Below are 18,449 nucleotides of genomic sequence, written 5' to 3'. Positions count from 1 at the left end.
CCCCAAGGCTCATCCCTCAGCCCTACGTTGTTCAACGTCTACATGGCACCACTCACCCACGTCGCACGACAGCACGACCTCAACATCATCTCATACGCCGACGACACCCAGCTGATCCTCTCCCTCACCAAAGACCCAAACATCGCCAAAACCAACCTCCAAGAAGGAATGAAGGCCGTCGCCGACTGGATGAGAAACAGCCGACTGAAGCTGAACTCGGATATGACGGAGGTCCTCATCCTCGGACCCACCCCCTCGGCCTGGGATGACTCCTGGTGGCTGACCGCACAAAGAGCACCCACTACACCCACCGACCACGCACGCAACCTAGGGGTCATCCTCGACTCCACGCTCTCCATGACGAAGCAGGTCAACGCCGTCTCCTCCTCCTGCTTCAACACCCTCCGCATGCTTCGCAGGACTTTCAAATGGATCCCCACCAAAACCAGAAGGACGGTCATCCAAGCCCTCGTCAGCAGCAGACTAGACTACGACAATGCACTCTATGCAGGAGCCCCAGCCAAACTCCTGAAACGGCTCCTACGCATCCAGAACGCCTCCGCATGCCTGATCCTCGACATCCCTCGCTGCAGCCACATCCCACCCCACCTAAGAGACCTACATTGGCTCCCCATCAACAAGAGGATAACCTTCAAGCTCCTCACCCACGCACACAAGGCACTCCACAACACCGGACCAGCGTATCTCAACAGCCGACTCAGCCTCTACACCCCCACCCGCCAGCTCCGATACGCAGACCACGCCCTCGCCACCGTCCCCCGCATCCGAAGAGTGACCGCCGGCGGCAGATCATTCTCCTACCTCGCCACCAGGACATGGAACACCCTCCCCATCCACCTACGGTAGACCGAAGACCTTCTGACCTTCAGAAAACTTCTCAAAACCTGGCTCTTCGAACAGTAGCAGCATCCCCCCCCCAGCGCCTTGAGACCCTCACGGGTATGTAGTGCACTTTACAAATGCTTTGATTGATTGATTGATTGATTGATTGATTGATTGATTGATTGATTGACTGTATGATGCAATGCTAATTGTGTATCCACATATTACCTGTGTTTTCATAGTGCTTAGTGTCTAGGCTCTATAATACTGTTTGGGTTCAGAACTCTGGCCCAGAAGGTTGTAGAGACATCTGTTTTTCACTGTTCATCCTAGTTTTATGTGTTGTATAATTCTCGTGTGTGTATTAAAGTACATTTCTTTTATAAAAAGTAAAGCACTGACTGGATATTGATTTTATTAGCTGGTAGTACGGTGTGCACTGGATTTTGAATGCTAACCCCGCCTCACCGTCTTCAGTAAGCCCTGGACTACTCTGTCTTGCTACCCTGAGAGAATCAAGTGCTGGAGAGGAGTACTTGGTTTTCCAGTTTTGGGTCCATTAGTACTGAGGCCCCAGGACACCAGCGGGGAACACTCCAGTTTATTCAATTGGAGTGCAGTAACCCCTGGGTGCCCTGGTGCCTTTTTATGCATGATCACCCCTACAATTGTGGACTTATGCTGCTGGTTTTTGTACTCTGAGAGTGCACTGCGACCTGCTAACCAGACCACTGTGCCAGTTTTCTAATCCATTACAAAATGTATGGTGAATCGGCTACCCCCAAATGGCATAAATTGGCTTACTTTTAAGTCCCTAGTATATGGCACCCAGAGTACCCAGGCACGTAGGACAGAGTTTCCAACCTGGGTGGCAGCACAGGTTGTGCCACCCTGTGTGTGACAAGGTACAAAATGGCTTGATGCCCAGGTCAAATTTAATGTCACTTTTAGGGAAAATCAGCTTTTAGAAAGTTGCCAGTCTGTAGCCCAGTATGTCCAGTGGGCACACATGATCACAGCCCATCAGACAGCCTTCTGACTTCTTGGGGAGTTGTGTAAACAACTCACAGGCTCAGAAACAATAGAAGACTACTACATGGAGAAGTGTTACCTCCCCCTTGTAGGAAGCCGCTCAGGGTGTTGGCCCAAAAGGCAAGCTTTAAAGGCGAAGCCATCTTTGGTGGGCAAATGGCAACCACACTCCTAAGAGTTTCCCCTTTGTTCAGGCTGACAGGCTGGCAGCGGGAACAGATTGGGAGGACAAGTGCCTCAACTGTTTTTTCTGTGGCCATGTACCCCCAGGTAGCCACTCCTCTAGGGTGGGCTATCAAGCGTTTAACATCCAAGAAAGAGTTCAGACATCTTGGAAAGGAGCAGAACAGTGCACTCCAGGATTGCTAGATGCCACGCATAGCTGGAAGCCGTCACAGGCTGGGTGGGATCCTGGTAGTTCATTGGTTAGTGACCGCATTATCCCCCCAGGGCACTTTCTGAACCTTACCTTGCTGAAGGACTAGCAAAAGGACCATAGATGGACTGCCCTAATAACCCCTGGACCTGGCAAGAAGAGGCTGCACTGTTTGCTGGACTGCACCTGCCATAAAGGCTATTGAGGTGAAGACTGGGCTTGTTGCTCCTGGCTTGCGGATAAGTCGCTCCCAGGCCCCAGACCAAAGAAATGACTCCAAGGGTCAGTTGGCTGACCCCCTGGAACCAGCACCAAGGCCATCAAAGCTGATGAGCCCAACTTGGCAAGTCAGTAGCCTCCTCTGGAGAATCACCCCAAGAGACCGATCCTAAACAGTCAAAAGTTGCACCCAAGTCTGCCGGACCGGGGAGTGCCATTTGAGTGCATATTGTTCACACAAGAGGGACGCCAGCCTCCTCCAAGTGATACTGCTAAATGTGCTGTGACCCGAGACCAGTAACCCAGCAACAGCTGGACTTCTATTACCTCAAAGAGGACTTCGAGGTACCCCAACCTCTGTGACCAAAGACGCCCCACCTGACCAGTGGGCTGAGGAGATGCAAGGACACCTCAGTCAACCATACAGCATCCAGAGCCTCCTTAAGCATCCTTATCTCCTGCATCCTCAGAATCAGGAACACTCCATTGAAGTCTATGGCAGTCGTGATGTTAAGTTCAGAACTGGACTGGAGAATGCTTTGGTGGCCAGGTAACTGTCCAAGTACTCCTTAGTGGCCCCCCCTGACCATCTCCCTGCTGGATGTGGCCACCTCAGTCAGGCCGGACAAGCCAAACACAATTCTTTCAAACTTTTCAAAAGCTTCCAGACTTTACAGTTTGCCAATGCTTGTTTGCAGTTCTTACTGAAAGAACTGAGATTTACTTTTTCTTTAAAAATCTATATCTCAGGAACCCTCCAGTAGATTTTTGCTCATCTTGATCTCTAAAATTTCCTAAAAATATGACCATATATTGCACCCAAACCCTCACAGTCTCCTTGCATGATGCAAGGCCAATGCAATCCTATGATCAATCTGGGCACAGTTTCTGTCATGCGAGACCGAATGGGTTAGTCAATCCCTGTTTCAGGTTTCTTTTTCTCCCTGGAGAAATTATTTTCCCTGTGGAGAAACCATTCTCTTATGCGTCCTCTAAATTTGGTGGCCTTCCCCACCCCTTCTCACCTTGTAAATGGATGTTCACCTGCTTTTAATAGAGATACATCTTCAACATTTTTTACGATGGGAATCAGCGAAATATTTGTGAATACCCCCAATCCCTTGAGTTTATGGCAATACCCGCAAAGTATCAAGTTTGTGGATGTCTCCTTTGTAAAATGCCCATTTCCCTCCTCTAAGTGGGATTTAGTCACACATGATATCATACTTTCATGGAGTAATATTGTGCTTAAATAAATAGATTCACGTGCGCAAGTTCACATTTAATGAATGCTTCACAAATCAAGCCATTTGAGCTTGAATTTACATGGGTTAAAGGCTTAGTACATCAGGCCCCCTTTCACTAATTTTATACAAACACAAAATAATGATTATATAATGTATCTAAATAAGCTGTTATTATTGTAATTATTGATTTTAAACAGTATCCATACTTTGAGTTACATGCCTTCCACCACTTTTGTGTTCAAAGTGCATACTCTGCAATTAGCTAAAGGCATATTTAATGAGTAGAACAATGAACCAAAGGGAATGAGTCATTGGCAAGCTGGTGGCTTCAGAAGGCAAGCACTTGCAGTTTTATTGATCTATGTTGGGGATTGCAGGGGCTGGCCATTTTTCCAGGGTCGTCAAAGTAGCTTAATATAATAAAATCAAATAGAATCAAATATTCTTATAACCCGCTTCCCATTCCAGTTGCAGCTCTGCTTACCTGCAGTTAAGAGAAGGTGCTGATTCCAACGCACCAGAGATTGCCAAACTGTGTGGGAGCTCTCTACCAGCAATCCAGAAATCTCTAGGCACTGTGATGTACCTCCAGTTCAGGTCAGACAGCAGTAGGACACGCCCTGGTTTCTCAATCACTTATTCCATAGGTAAGTAGTTGTTCATTCAATTATAGCTCACCTGTGTTGGTAAAGTGTTGAATGTGTTGAGACTGACTGGACCATAGTCATCAGAGTGTTTCTCTATTTTCAATTTTAAATTTCTATAACTGTTAAGGATAACCTATTAGTAATATGTTTTCAAAATTCACCATTTGTAAAAGATTGTGAGATGTTCTTCAATGTTGGTATTCGTACATAGTATGAATAATGGTAATAGTACAATAAATTCTTCCCTAGCAATTAAATGTTTCCGTCAGACCAATGTCATGTATGATGAAAATATAGACTCACAGTCATTTTTCTCAATTTTAGCAATATCCCTTGATGATTTAAGTGAGACTGAGCAAGACGCTTTGAGCCTAGGGCCCAACGAGTCAGGCATCTGATCCTATTAGAAAACACAAAGAGGGCACATGACACCTCTCCATAGGCACAGGCACACATAAGAACTAGGTTGTGGAACTCACTGATCAATTTGTAACCTAAGATAACCTATGGATTTTAGGGTGGGAATTTCAAAGGCAGTTAGACCTTCCACCGAAACATACACAACACCTATATATTGTCCTTCACAGACATCCAAATACCGTGGCGTAGACGGGGTCAGATAGTCTCTAATGCAAGAAAGGACAATGGGTCGCCCTAGCCTTTATTTGATTGTAAAAGCAGTCACTACTTGGGGTACAGTGGCCCGTCACACCCATGTGCCCTAATGCCATTGAACCTGCTGCATTAATAATAGCTCTCCCGGTTCCCAACCAAATGCCCATGTATTATCAGTATTGGTTTGTGTGTGCTATGGGCTGGGACAAAATGCAAAATTAGATCATTCTCACTGTTTCAAGGAGGAACTGAAGATAGGAGGGATGGGATTAACAACTCACCAAATGGTAAAATTCACTTGGGTATTTAAAACGACCTACAAACATGCTAATAATTTCCAGAGATATGCATTGTTTGTCAATTGATCTCATATGAATTCAAAGCAGGAATCCTGAAAACCTGACTGGATTTTAATATTCAGTAGGAGGCCAAGTCCTCGAAGACAGCTCAGAGACTTAGCACAAGCCCATCCCAGCAGTCCTCAATCACCTTTTCATCCTCTGAAGTTGATGTATTGAGTTATTTACTGTGCTATAGTGTTGTAGTAGTAAACTCTGCGCCAACATGTGTGATTAGTTTTACTGAACCCAGATCCAAGGCATAGCCTTAGCAATGCATGTCAAGTACTTACTTTACTGCACAGATCTGCTGTTTGCCGAGCTCGGGCATTACTGTTTTCAGTTTGATGTTTGGGTAGAGAAGGCCCAAACTACTCAAAATGATACATACTGAGGACAACTTACAAATTAATTTATGAAAAGTAGGACTACAGGAGTACTACTCATACTCTTAATAACTGTGAATCCAGCTCCCCATGAATGAAAGAGCACAGAGGGAACAGTCCTTTCTGTTTGTAATAATTGTATATGAATACTCCCTGAATGATTCAATCTGAGATGTTTTGGGGTGAATTCATACAGGCATCTAGGAATGCTTTAGGAGTACTACTTCATATACTTATAAATGCCTTCATGAATTGACCTCACTGTTTAGATGCAATCAACATTTTTCTTCAGAGGAGGCCCACCACTTCCAGTCTTTTGCTTTTTAAGTAATTGTCCTTGATTTATTCGGATGCCAAAACTATTCTTTGCAATTAAGTCCAGTTTAAGAGCATTGTTTGTGTTAGTGCAAAAATATACTGTGTATACTCACGCAAATGTTTGCACCTCTAGAGAAGGTGGCTGGCTGGGGGTAACAAAGTGATAATTTGTTTGATGGACTAAAAATGATGTCCTTACTGCAAATTTGTATTGATTATGCTCTACCATTAAACAATGTGAGCAAGTGGAGGGACTGTAAGTATAATTGCTGACTGTGTCGTTCTTGTCAAACTGGGAAGACGTCTAGAGAGGTTTACCCCTGTTCTTGTGTAACAAACATCTCACCAATTGCCATGAAGACTATTTGATCCTATTGCTGATAATATTGGATTAATTGCATCTTTATATTCTTGCCTGTGCTCTTCTGATTTCTGCTATCATTCTCGTAGCTCACTAATATTCTTTTGAAACACTTTAAAACGTGCAGTTTCAATATGTTTTGATGGATTTGTTTCTTCACTGATTTGCTAGTTTATAGATTTTATTGTTAATGTGATTTTGAGTTTTTTAGATTTTGCATTTTTTTAATAAACAAATAAAAAAAGAAAAAGAAGCTGTACTTGTGGTAATTGGGTGCATTTCTTTTTCAGCCACATGTGGAGGAACTTTGACTGGACAAAATGGGATCATCCAGAGCCCTGGTTATCCCACCCTTAACTATCCAGACAACTCGCTGTGTGAATGGTTTCTCCATGGACCCACTGGGCATTATCTCTCTATCAGCTTTGTCATTCTGAACTTGCAGGACTCCCCAGATTGTACAAGTGACTACGTGGAGATACGTGAATACAATGCTTCCGGTATGCATTGCTTTTTTCCTTCTGTTACTATTATGTCAGCAAATAGGGGGGCTGAATATGTGAGATGGGAGGGAGTGACAATGAGCAGTGAGGAATCATGGGTGGCAGAGTTAGGGGTCATGAGGGAGGTGCTTAGCACTAAGACTTCTCCCACCCCTCAAATACCTAATAAAACCCTGCAGTCCAACACTATTGACTTTGCACAAATCTGTTAACACTTCAGCACCTCCACTCTTCCTAATTCTCCGTGAACTATTTCCTCTAACTCTCTTGCAATATTAAACCATTTTCACCTCCGTACTTACCCCTTTAGTTCGCATCGCCCTCCACCCTTTAACCCTTACACACAATAGCTCCTTCTTCCATATATGTCAGCTGGAATTAGTTACACTCTTGCATTCTGACTTCTCTGCATCTATTGACCCCTTTGCACGTACTCTCCCCTCTGTACTGTCCTTGGTAGCTCTGTTGATTAGGGTCAGAATCTAACCCTTGCGCTGCTTCTTAACCACCCTTGGCCAGTAATAACCCCTTTCCCTGTATGTCTAAATCCCACACTGTACTAAGTAGCCCCATATACCCTTTACCGTTTGCACTCATAAATATCACTGCATCACTTCAACCCATACCATGATACCCATTTTACATTCCATTATCCAACATAATCTCATGATCCAAGTTAAGCTGCCAAACCTCCTGAACCTATATTGATTCTTCCTGTTATTTCTGAACACAGTGTACACTCTAATGGCTATAGTCACTAACCACTTGCACACCGTACCCTCAACAATGTCTCCATCCTAACTCCCTGGCCCTGTTAAACCATATCCACCACAAGCCTCTGGCTCCATCCAGTTCCTAGCACTACAGTTCTCTTTGGACCGCTAAACGATACACTACTAATACATCCAAGACTTCAGACTGTGCCCTTTCTGGAAGCCATGCTGCCTGATACCCTGACACCCATCACCGTGTATTTATCCTGCTCTAAAATCCCACCTTAAGTGAACTGAGGTCAGTTGTGCAGAAAAATCCCCATCCTCTCACAAGCAGACGTCATGAAAGGTCAAGAGACCCAACTCACTGTGGCGGTTCCCATTGTATGAAAGTCCATAACTTCTAGTAGCAAAAGCCATTAGTGCCAAAAGGCCATGTAAATAGCAGAAACTGATAAAAACAATGAATCAATTATTTGGCCTCTTGGCACTTTAGATAGATGCTTTGCTAGAATGAGGTGTGCAATTGTGGGTTTTACCTGATTATGGGCTCTTCAGAGTTGGGTGGATGGGGAATATAATGGGACTGTTAGAAATTGGGTTTCTAGTTGTCAGATGTATGCACTTTTGTCCAAGTAGGGACAAACCCTCTATTCAGGGTAAGTCAGATATGCACCCTAAATTAACCTGTGCTCACACTTTGGTAGCTTGGCACACAGCAGTCATGCTTAACTTAAGAGGCAATGACTAAAGAATTTGTGCAACACTTAATGCAGTAAAACAATGAAAACACCACATAAAAATAATCCACACCAGGCTAGAAAATAGAACTTACTTTACTGAACAAAACAAAACCAAAACGACAAAAATTCAATAAGTATCTTTAAATATGGTGCTTAGAGTCATGAAGCATCAACCGGGGCTATCTGGTCACACTGGACTGGGTGAAATCTGAAAAGTCAAGCCGACCTCGAAAGAGCATGGGTTTCATACAGAAGTCATGTACACTCCCCTGAAGACAGTACCTTTATGGAGGATGCGTTGACGGCAAGAGCAAGATGCTTCGGTTCCGAGTCACGCAATCAGGCAGATGCACCGTTGTTGGGCCTCGCAGACTCAGAAAATTCAGGTCCAGTCTTTATCACCACCAGGCAAGAGACAGCAGGCCAGGAACAGCAGAGCAGGAGTCCAGCAAATCCAGCAGTGTGTCAGTTCTTTCAGCAGTATAGCAGTCTTTCGTCCTGGCAGAGTGTCCTCAGGTCCAGAGTGTACTGAGTCCGTGGTGTCCGGGGTCCAGTTTTGCCTTTGAAATGGGCGAGACTTCAAAGAGAGGCCTTTGATGTCCACAAGGTCCCTGCCCTGGCTCCAGGCTCACTACACAGGGTTATGCAGCTCTTTTTGTGGGGACAGGCACAACCCTATTCAGGTGCAAGTGTCCGCTCCTCCCTCCCATCTAGCTCAGGGAGGCCCATCAGCCTGGTGATGGGCCATCACAATGTGAATGACACACCTCAGCTCCCTTTGTGTGTGACTGTCTAGAGGGAATGCACAAAGCCCTGCTGTCACTCTCCCCAGACGTGTATTCAGAAAAAAACAGAGACACAGAATGGTTAAAGTAAGAAAGAAAATGCCAACTTTCAAATAGTGGCATTTTCAGACTTACAATTTAAAATCTGACTTCACCATAAATTGTGATTTTAAATTGTGAGTTCAGAGACACCAAACTTGAAATTTCAATCATGTCTCAATTGGAAATTACACTTATAAAATGCTAACCTATGGGCAAGGTAGGCTTTTCAGTAGGGAAAAACGTAAAATTACATGTCCAACTTTTTAAATACACTGCACCTTGCCCTTAGGGCCTTAGGGTTGACTTATATGTATTAAAAAGAAAGGTTTGGACCTGGCAAGTGGCAACTTGCAAGGTCGAAATGGCAGTTTCAACTGCACACACAGGTTTTGCAATGTCAGGCCTTGGACCAGAACCGGACTGACTGTAGCGGGACCCAGGTGTTTTCCTGGTAGGCCAGAGGCGTGGGGACCGTTTCTTTGCCCGTGGGATCTGTTTTGTTACTGGGGGCTGGTTTTGCAGCAGCGCTAAAAATATCAGCCCCCTGTAGCAAAAGTGGCAGCGGTGCAGCAGTGCTTGACACTAGCACCCCCCCAGCCAGTGCTTCTCAGTAGCACCCCCACTTCCCTGGGGCCGGTTGGGCGGAATTGCCGGGGCTGGTTTCTGTTTCCAGTCCAGCCATGCCTGGGACATGTTCTAAATGGCTACTGAAGTGGGTGGCACCATCAGTGCTTTATTTCCACTAGTATGCTCAGACGTGAGTCCCTTGCTCACTTTACCACTGGATTCAAGCAAGGCTGGCTGAAGACGGCTGAAATGCCAGAAACCGGTCCTAGGAAGCTTGTTTCCGGTCCAGGGAAGACATGGCTTGGCAGTTCGGGCTGGACTGTTCCCATGAGGCACAGGGTCAGACTGATTTGCATATGGCCATGTCTGAACTGGGGTGGCAGAGTGGGCTAAAGAACGGTGATGGATTAAACCCAGATCAGTTGACTGGGGGTGAGTGCTTGCAATGTTCAACACTCCGTCCATCATTTCCTTTGGTTTTTGCTTATTTCCACTAGTAGCATTTATTTTACATGCCCCGGGCACATGTATTGCACCTTACTAGGGATTTATAAGTAAATTAAATATGCCAAATGTGGATATGCCAATGTTACCTTGCTTTAGAGAATGAGCACCTGCACTTTAGCACCGGTTAGCAGTGGTAAAGTGCCCAGAATCCTCAAGCCAGCAAAAATGAAGTCCGCAAAGCAGGAGGTCAAAGGGCAAAAAGTCTGGGGAAACCGTGCCAAGGATGCCACATCTAACAGGGACCATCAGGGATATCCATGTAGTGTTGCTGCAGTGGTCTGGAGTGGATCAAGGGGCCATCCAGCCTAATCTAAATAATCTTAAAGATGATAAGGGTGTTCCCTGAAGGGTGATCAGCAAGAGGGTTTGGTTTTGCTGTCTACCACCTAAACGCTTGTGTTGGTTTTGGATTCTAGTTCACCTCTGCCTGGTCAACAGGCCTTATTCTGTCTCATGCATCTGTCACAGCACCCGGAGTGTAATGTTTGTGTGCTGGAGTGTAACATTTGTGATTGTCCTGTTCTTCTCATGAGGCTTAGTTCCTGAGGTTCTGTACTCTGTTGAGCTGTATATGACTTGCCCTTCTTGCGCATTGTTCTGTTCTTCACTTGTTTTAATCTCTTTGTTTCTGATCTGGATCTAAAAAACTGATCTTGCTCTGACTACGTACTTTCGGCTCCTTGCACTTGTAGCTTCAATTCCCTTCTCTCACCCTGTTCTGTTCCCTCTGTCTAGTGATCTTCTGGCCAGGTGTTCCTGTGTCAGGATATTCCAGTCTTTCTGTGACTCTACCCATATCTCTTTGCCCAATTGTTTCTCAGTCTCTTAAGGTTTCCTGATGTCTCCTCTCCACATCCCTATTCCTCGAGATTCTTTCGCTTTGATGATTACTACTGTATGGCTATCAATCTGAGGTTTTCCCAAGCAAGGAACAAAATTCACCTATTAAAAGCACCTTTTGGAACAAGGCATGAGAGAGAGAGCTGACAGTGATTTTGAATCTCATAACAGCCGTTTTCAACAGATGGTCATTCCTTGTCGTGCTTCATGACCTGTAGAGGGAGTACACCCATGCAAATAAATAGCTACATTCCTTTCACTTATGAAGAAGGAAGCTGTCCCACCATTGTCTAAACTTTTGCATCCCATTTTGCATCACTTTTGGGTCTCTTACAGTTCTGATCTGATCGTTCTCCTCCTCCGTTTAATATTAATATAAATCCCTAGCTAGGTGTGTATCTCAGGAAAAATGTAGATTTCTTACATTTTGTTGATTCAACCAGTTAGTCGTGAAATTGGGGAAACATAGGAAAAATAGTCTCTCAGGCTGCCTAGTTAAAGCAACAGAGATTTCTGGCCCTTAACACAGCTCGGTTTGAAACAATGATTCTAAAAACCTTGAGATCTCCAGCCTTCCGCTTCATTGGCCTTTGTCACCTGGTTCTAACATGGAAAGGGAAGCTGTTAGCCAACAGGATGGGATTTTGCATGGGTCACACCTGTCACTCACTCAACAAACATTTGAAATGTTCAAGACTTTCAAGTTTCAGCTTTATCTTGCCAAGAATGTCTTTCTCAAGACTTCACTATGCCATTCCTATATCTTGGCTTCCCAGTCCATATGATGAAATGCCCATACTTAGTACAGAACCAATAAGTCAGGTTGATAAACAACCATGAATCCAAGAGATTAGAAGTCCATAGAAGCATGTCACCTTCACCAGTTCCCAGTAAGGTGAGAATGATTTTTAATTTCGCTACAATAGTGCACAGGGCAATTGTGGACGAAGGTCCTTTGCATTTTTAATGAGAGCATTACTGGAATACCTGGATGTCAGATTATTATGGTTTTGGTTATTCAGCTTATTTTGGGAATCACAACTCACTAGGTATCTGCAACTCTAAGCTGGCTCTAAGGTGAATAACGTTTATGAGAGAATTGATGCTTAATGAGTATGGTGTGTTATTACACAAGGTGGAGTATAATATCAGTACATGTTGCAACAAAAGGGTCCTATTCTGATAAAGTGTGATTTGCTGATTGCACCTAACACATGAGCATGGGTTGAGACAGAAAATTCCCTCGAACTGCATCAGTCATGTATCCCTGCCCTGGGTGATCCAGCTGCAAATATGTCTGGATCCCTGTGGCTGATTTTATATTGTCATGGGTGAACACGGATCATGCATGTGCAACATGACGTAGGACTGTCCGTTGGTTTGTGGTCTTGTTGCATCGTGAAGGTCACTCAAATTGCTACCCTTAAAGTGGTGAAAGGCTAATGTATTTGCCAGGAGTTAGGCAGAATGAGCATGGTGGTGGCAGAAAGCATGTAGTGATCATCGAAAGTAAACAGCCCTTTTTACCTGTGTCACTGGTGTGAGGCCTACAGGCTGACTCATGTAAAGTGTGCTTAATTCACTCTTGGCCTACTTCAAATTAATATGTAACGCTGTGCAGTGTATGAGTGTTATATGCATGTGCTGAGTGTATGTGTGCCTATGAATGGTACAATACATGGAGATTCTGGGTTCGATTTTGGGAGACCCAGAACTGACTGGTGGACCTTAGGTAGGTAGAGAAATCCCCCCACACAGAATTGTGGGTTCGTGCATTTCTGTGAGCTGGGAGGGACACTCACTGGCGGAAGAAGAGCCTGGCTCTTCAGTACTCTTCAAGGTGTGCTCTTTGATTGAGGGAGAGGCCTCTGGAATGGGGCCTGGGCACATATCAGAAAGGAGATGGGGATTATAAGAGAATCATAAGAGGTCGTGTTGGAGGCCCTGGGGTAACCTTTTGATGCACATATCACTGTGGCTGACATCCAGCATTCCCATGGTCTCAGTTGTGGCGCTATAAGATTTTCCTACTATGACAGACTGCTTTCTGGGGGAAGGGAAGGAGAGTTGAGAGGACACTTCAAAAGGAAGTAGACCCCCAACACAAACTTCAAAGATCAGAGTAAGGTTGGTGACTCCGTATGCCAGGTGGGATCACCAGAGAGGACAAGGACCATCGTCTGGTTTAAATATCTTTGTGAGGAGAGGCCACCCTGGTGACCCGTGTGGGCCTGACCCCGACAGAATTGGAGCAACCGATCCCCCACCTGTGGGATGGATCAGAGGAACTTACCGCCTAGCTGAATGAAGTGTTGTGGATGCCCAGCCACTGCCCCACAGCCCCTGCCCCTGCAGATACTGCCACTTCACGCATAGACTCTGGTTGTACTTCCCTTGCAGGAGCAGGTAAGACTGATTGCAGGGCCAGAAGGCACCAGGAAACACAGTTCGGGTGCTGGAACACTTTTGACTTTTATCGGAGTTGACTGGGACTCCTGAGACTCCGACTACTAGTTGGGCCTAACCTGAATGTTACCTATAGTGCATGGGTAATAACCACTACTGCTAGTGAGAGTGAAGGTGGTCTCAGGGACCTGCCTATTAAACACTAGAGTCCTGATCTCATGGGGCTGCATATGTAGTTTGTGTATGCTCTATTACACATTATGTTCATATATAAAAACTCCTTTTGCCATAAAAGAAAGTATTTGACTGGACAACCATTTATGCTGCTATTGAACGTACTTGAGTACCTCGCAATCATTCCTAAGATTTCTCTCACCTAGGAAATTCTGAAACTCTTACATTTCTTTCCTTCTTTCAATCCTTCTTTCAGTCTTTTATCCTTCCTGTTTTGATCTGGGACGTGCATAGGCCGGGCAGGCAAACATAACATGTTCCACAGATTCCGTAAGTGCCTTGCAGCAGGGGTAAGTACTTGGTGTTTGTACTTTACCATGCCATTTACCAGGAAGGTCATTCAAAGGGAAGAGTACCAAACCTAAACTGTATAAACAGCTTTCTATTGTGAGTAATTTTAATTAGATCAAGATAAGGCTCCAGGGAGCTAAGCCGTTTGTGGATCATGAATTCAGTTGTTAGTTTCCCCCAATCGGTCCTGCAGCAGTCTACTTGTGTAACCCAATCGTGCCTCTTTACTTTACTTTTTTTGGAGCAGGGATTGAAGCTTTCCCAGGCTTCCCAAAGCCCTATATCCAAAAGAAGCGTCCTTATATTGCTTAACCGCCCAATCGTATTGCTGTTATCTATGCAGATTACTTCTGCCATCGCTTCAGCATATGGCACCAGTTTGGGGTCCTCCAGATTCTGCCCCAGAATAACAGTGGGTGGAGCTTGGTTATGTCGGTAATGGATCGTCGTCCCATATCTAAAATTAGGGGATGAACTGGAGTGCTCTGGAGCAACATCACTAGATTTCTTAAACATCTGTGCTCTGATCTAGGGAGCTCCTCTATTTTGTCGAAGCCCCACAATTCTGACCCATACAAGGCAGAACTAAAATCTTTTGCATCATAGACTTTCAATTGTGCGGCAACCGGTCTACTGAAGGAGGAGCGGCGTTCTTTTCTCAAGGTCCCAGTTATTTGCTTGTGTTTAAGTACTGTCATTGTCAAGTAGGATTTCTAGCACATTTTCTCAGATAATTTAACATCTAAATAGTCAAGTGTGTTTACTTTTTCAAATGGTGCCCCTCCCAGAGTAGGCCTATCCCTATGTGATTTGTGGGAGTGGAGGGTCATAAATTAGATTTCTAAGTATTTATCTCGAGGCCCTGGATATTACAGAAGTTTTCAAATCGATTTAGGAGTAATTGTAACCCCCTGGGGGTTTTGACACCAACAGGGTGTCATCTGCGAATAGTAGAGTCACTATCTTTTCCCCGCCTAAGGATGGAGCATCGGCGAGCTCTCAAAATAAAAATTGTACAACGTGTTGTTCATGTATAGGGAGAAGAGCGTGGGTGCCGGAAAGCATCCTTGACAAACTCCCCTGCTAACTGGATTTCATACTGCGAGTTGCCCCTGCAGACCCCACCTCACCCAAGCAAAGTTATCTTCATGAATTCGTCTGACCAAGTTGAGCGGTTCGGTTGGGACTCCCATGGCTTTACGAACTTGCCACAGCTTCTGTCTGGGCACTAGGTCAAAAGCTGTCTTTAGATCGATGAAAGCTATATAAAGGCTGCCCTGGCCAATGACCACGGTTTTTCAATATAAGAGGAGGAGGCGAAAGACCTGGTCTATTGTCCCCGCCTTTTCTCTGAAGCCTGCTTGATATGTTGATAAGATGGTGTTTTCATCAGCCGATGCCTGGATTTTTTGTAGGAGAGCTCAGCTAAATACTTTTTGTAATGCATCCATTAGGCTAATAGGCCTACAGTTGCAGGGTTGTTCCCCGTCCCCTTTTTTCTACAAAGGGACCATCTCGGCCCCCGCCAGGACCCTGGGACAGGAGCACCTCTAGCCATGGTGTTTGAGAGTAATAAGATGTAACAGGACCAGCTAGGGATGTCAGATAGAAAGAGGTCCCCTGGTATACCATTGGGCCCTGGGACTTTTGCCCGAACTATACTGCCAATTGCGCCTTCGAAATTACTTATGGAAAAAAGCTTGCTTCCCGAGGTCTGAGTTAGACTAGGGGCTTCCCCGGCAGAAGGCAATACATCAATATCTGAGTAGAGCTTTTTGAAATGGTCATGCCAAGCTGGGGCTGAGATGTAATTTGGTAGGGGAGGAGTCCAGTTTAGTCGCCCCATACGATTAAGGAACATAACTTTTTAGAATCTCTGGCAGCACAGGCTTCTTTAATTATCTGCCAATGAGATTCATCCCACTCTCTTTCTGCTTTATGAAGGGCTACCTTGTAGCTATTCCTTGTAGTTCTAACTTGCCCATTATCTTTGGATTTTATTGGCTTGGCTAGTTTGGATCGCAAGGATCTACACTCCTTGTTAAGCCATGATTCTGGGACCCCTTTTGTGTGCCCAGCTACAGTGAAATAAGAGCCCAATTGCTCAAAGAGGTGAGAGTGGACATTATTTACCTCGGCTAACCCTACTGGTATCTCGAGAAGGGGCTGCAGATTTGATATACCTGTCAACAAATCCTGGTGCATACCTAAAGGTTTATCTTTTCGTTAAACTATCTTTTGCCATTTCAGATGGCAATTATCATTAGATGGATAGACTTCATCCGTTAGCTGTTGAACTGAGGCCTGTGTACTTGGGCAGCACCACTGTGGAATAATACCTAAGCAAATCCGATTGTGATCGCTGTTGGTAGTTTCTCCCACAGCCATGTCAATGACACCCCTACAAAGCCTCAGATCTAACATGATATAGTCAATACGGGTTGGGCTATTTACCCTGTTGAAGGTATTTGCTACCCATTCTATCTGATTTTGTCCTACCATTTGCTGCCCTTTGTCTAAACTCTAAGCTTAAAGCATTTATTTGCAGCACCACCTGAGACCAGTTATTAACCGGGGGGAGGTCTAACGGGGGATTGAGGACTTTCTTATTTGATTCCATCACATCGATTTTGTCAAGGGGTTTGAATGTGACGTTAAAAACACCTGCTATTATCAGCAAATTTCTAGTCATTCTCTCATCCAACAACTCCTCCAGTTGTTGGAATGTGGTTGATGATCTGCCCTCCCCTTGTTCCTTTGGCATATATATGATATATTTCGATAGGTTTACCTGAAGGGCCCTTAAGACAAATCCCCAAGATATCCAGACTATCTGAGCGAAAGAGTATGATCTTACATTCCAGGGCTATCTTAACCCATATTATCAATCCCCCTGCTGGGCATCCTAATCCCTTTGTGACTGCTGAGCGGCAATAGCTGACATACCCCCCTTATGTACAGGAACTGTGCTCCAAGTTTCCTGTAAAATGCATATGTCAAAACCCTGTATGAAGTTGTTCCAGTGGGAGAGGGACAGTTTGCTACTTAGCCCTGCTACATTCCAGGAATCTATCGTAAGTGGGGGAGTAGGTCCTGGCCTAGCACGCACTATGTTGTTTGGACTTTCAGAGTGACTGATAACGGGGACTACTGCCACGTTCTTGCCCGATGAGCTAACACCTAATTGAGCCCCTCGGCCCTTGTATATGCTCTACTACTTCTTGCTCGGCAGCCCCTGCTCGCCCTCCTATTACAACAAAGTACCTGCGTGTCATCCAGAATAGGGAAAGATGTAAGCTTTGATGATTTGATGGGGGAGTGCCTGTCAGACTGACAGTCCAACCTTGAGAGTCAGTCAACAGCCTCCAAAGTTAAATGATTACCTAAATGATCCATGGTGCATGAGGAGTTTACATTAGACTGGGCTGGGGGCATATATCATTTCAATTGAATGTTAGACGAGATGGGTGGACCACTTCTGAGGTCAAGGGCTAACAAGTTTTCGGTTAAACCTTCCCCCTTAAGCAGTAGTTCTATGCAGTCGGTGGACAAATCATGGGTCATGCATCTTCTTGTCTTTACGATGTCATCTTGTATTAAGAAGCGACACCCCCTCACGTGGTGAATCCAGTGTATTGCTTTGTTTTTCAATTATTCTTCTCCCTCAAATACCTTCTATGCTCCTAGTTTGGGGACATTTACAATATACATTTTTTGGGAAATTAGCGTCATGGGTAGCTCTTGAAATGGTGCCTGATTCCTTCCTGCTTGTGCCAAAACGCCGTCCTGCTGCATATTGTGGCTAATCTCGCTGGGTATCCCCCTACCTAACCTAAAATTTGGCAAGTAATTTTCTTTAGGAAGGATCTTAACTTGCCCCACCGGTCGTGGCCCTGAGTTGTAAAGGAAGAGTTTGTTCTGGTTTGGGCAGGGGGAGCCCTTCCGCTCTTGAAGGGTGACAAAATAATTGATGGCTCATGCATAGGTTGACTGGTCGTACTTAATAAAGCCTCACTGCGAGAGCATGGTCTATGACTGCTCTCCAATAGTTGTTTCATTAGACCTGTGAGGTCGCCTATCATGGACCTCAAGACTCCCACTTCAGCTCTGAGGTCGCTGATGGGTACTCTGGTCGTGTTGATGGGGGTCTGATGCTGATGCACTTGGGGCCTCTAATATTGGTGGCTTGATGGCATCCTGGGAGGCATTGCTCACATCAAGAAGGGGGGAGGCAAATCTATTGCTACAAGGGACCGCTAGGTCAAACTGACTCTGTGGGCATTGGTCAGATGGTGGTGAAAGAGCTCTCTCAGTGGAAAATAATTATTACCCCTGACTCTTTTAAACATTTTGGGAATGACTGGCGGGTTACTGGGGCTTGCACTTTAATTGATGTTGGGTTACCTAAGGCACATGGGGGGATTGTAACTTGCGTG

The 18,449-nt window shown here is 45.0% G+C and overlaps 1 protein-coding gene across 1 annotated transcript in view; it reads left to right on the top strand.

Annotated features, from left to right (window-relative positions):
- CUBN (cubilin) overlaps positions 1-18,449 on the top strand; it is a 1,289,359-nt gene that overhangs the window by 791,507 nt on the left and 479,403 nt on the right. The window contains exons 45-46 of the mRNA XM_085631507.1: positions 4,186-4,364; positions 6,673-6,882. Coding sequence (XP_085487633.1) covers positions 4,186-4,364; positions 6,673-6,882 — 389 coding nt within the window. The remainder of the gene's footprint in view (positions 1-4,185; positions 4,365-6,672; positions 6,883-18,449) is intronic.

Source organism: Triturus cristatus, chromosome 10 (genome assembly GCF_964204655.1).
Source record: "Triturus cristatus chromosome 10, aTriCri1.1, whole genome shotgun sequence".
Lineage (NCBI taxonomy): Eukaryota > Metazoa > Chordata > Amphibia > Caudata > Salamandridae > Triturus > Triturus cristatus.
Note: the sequence above shows the minus strand (reverse complement) of the source record. Positions and strands in the feature narration are given on the sequence as shown.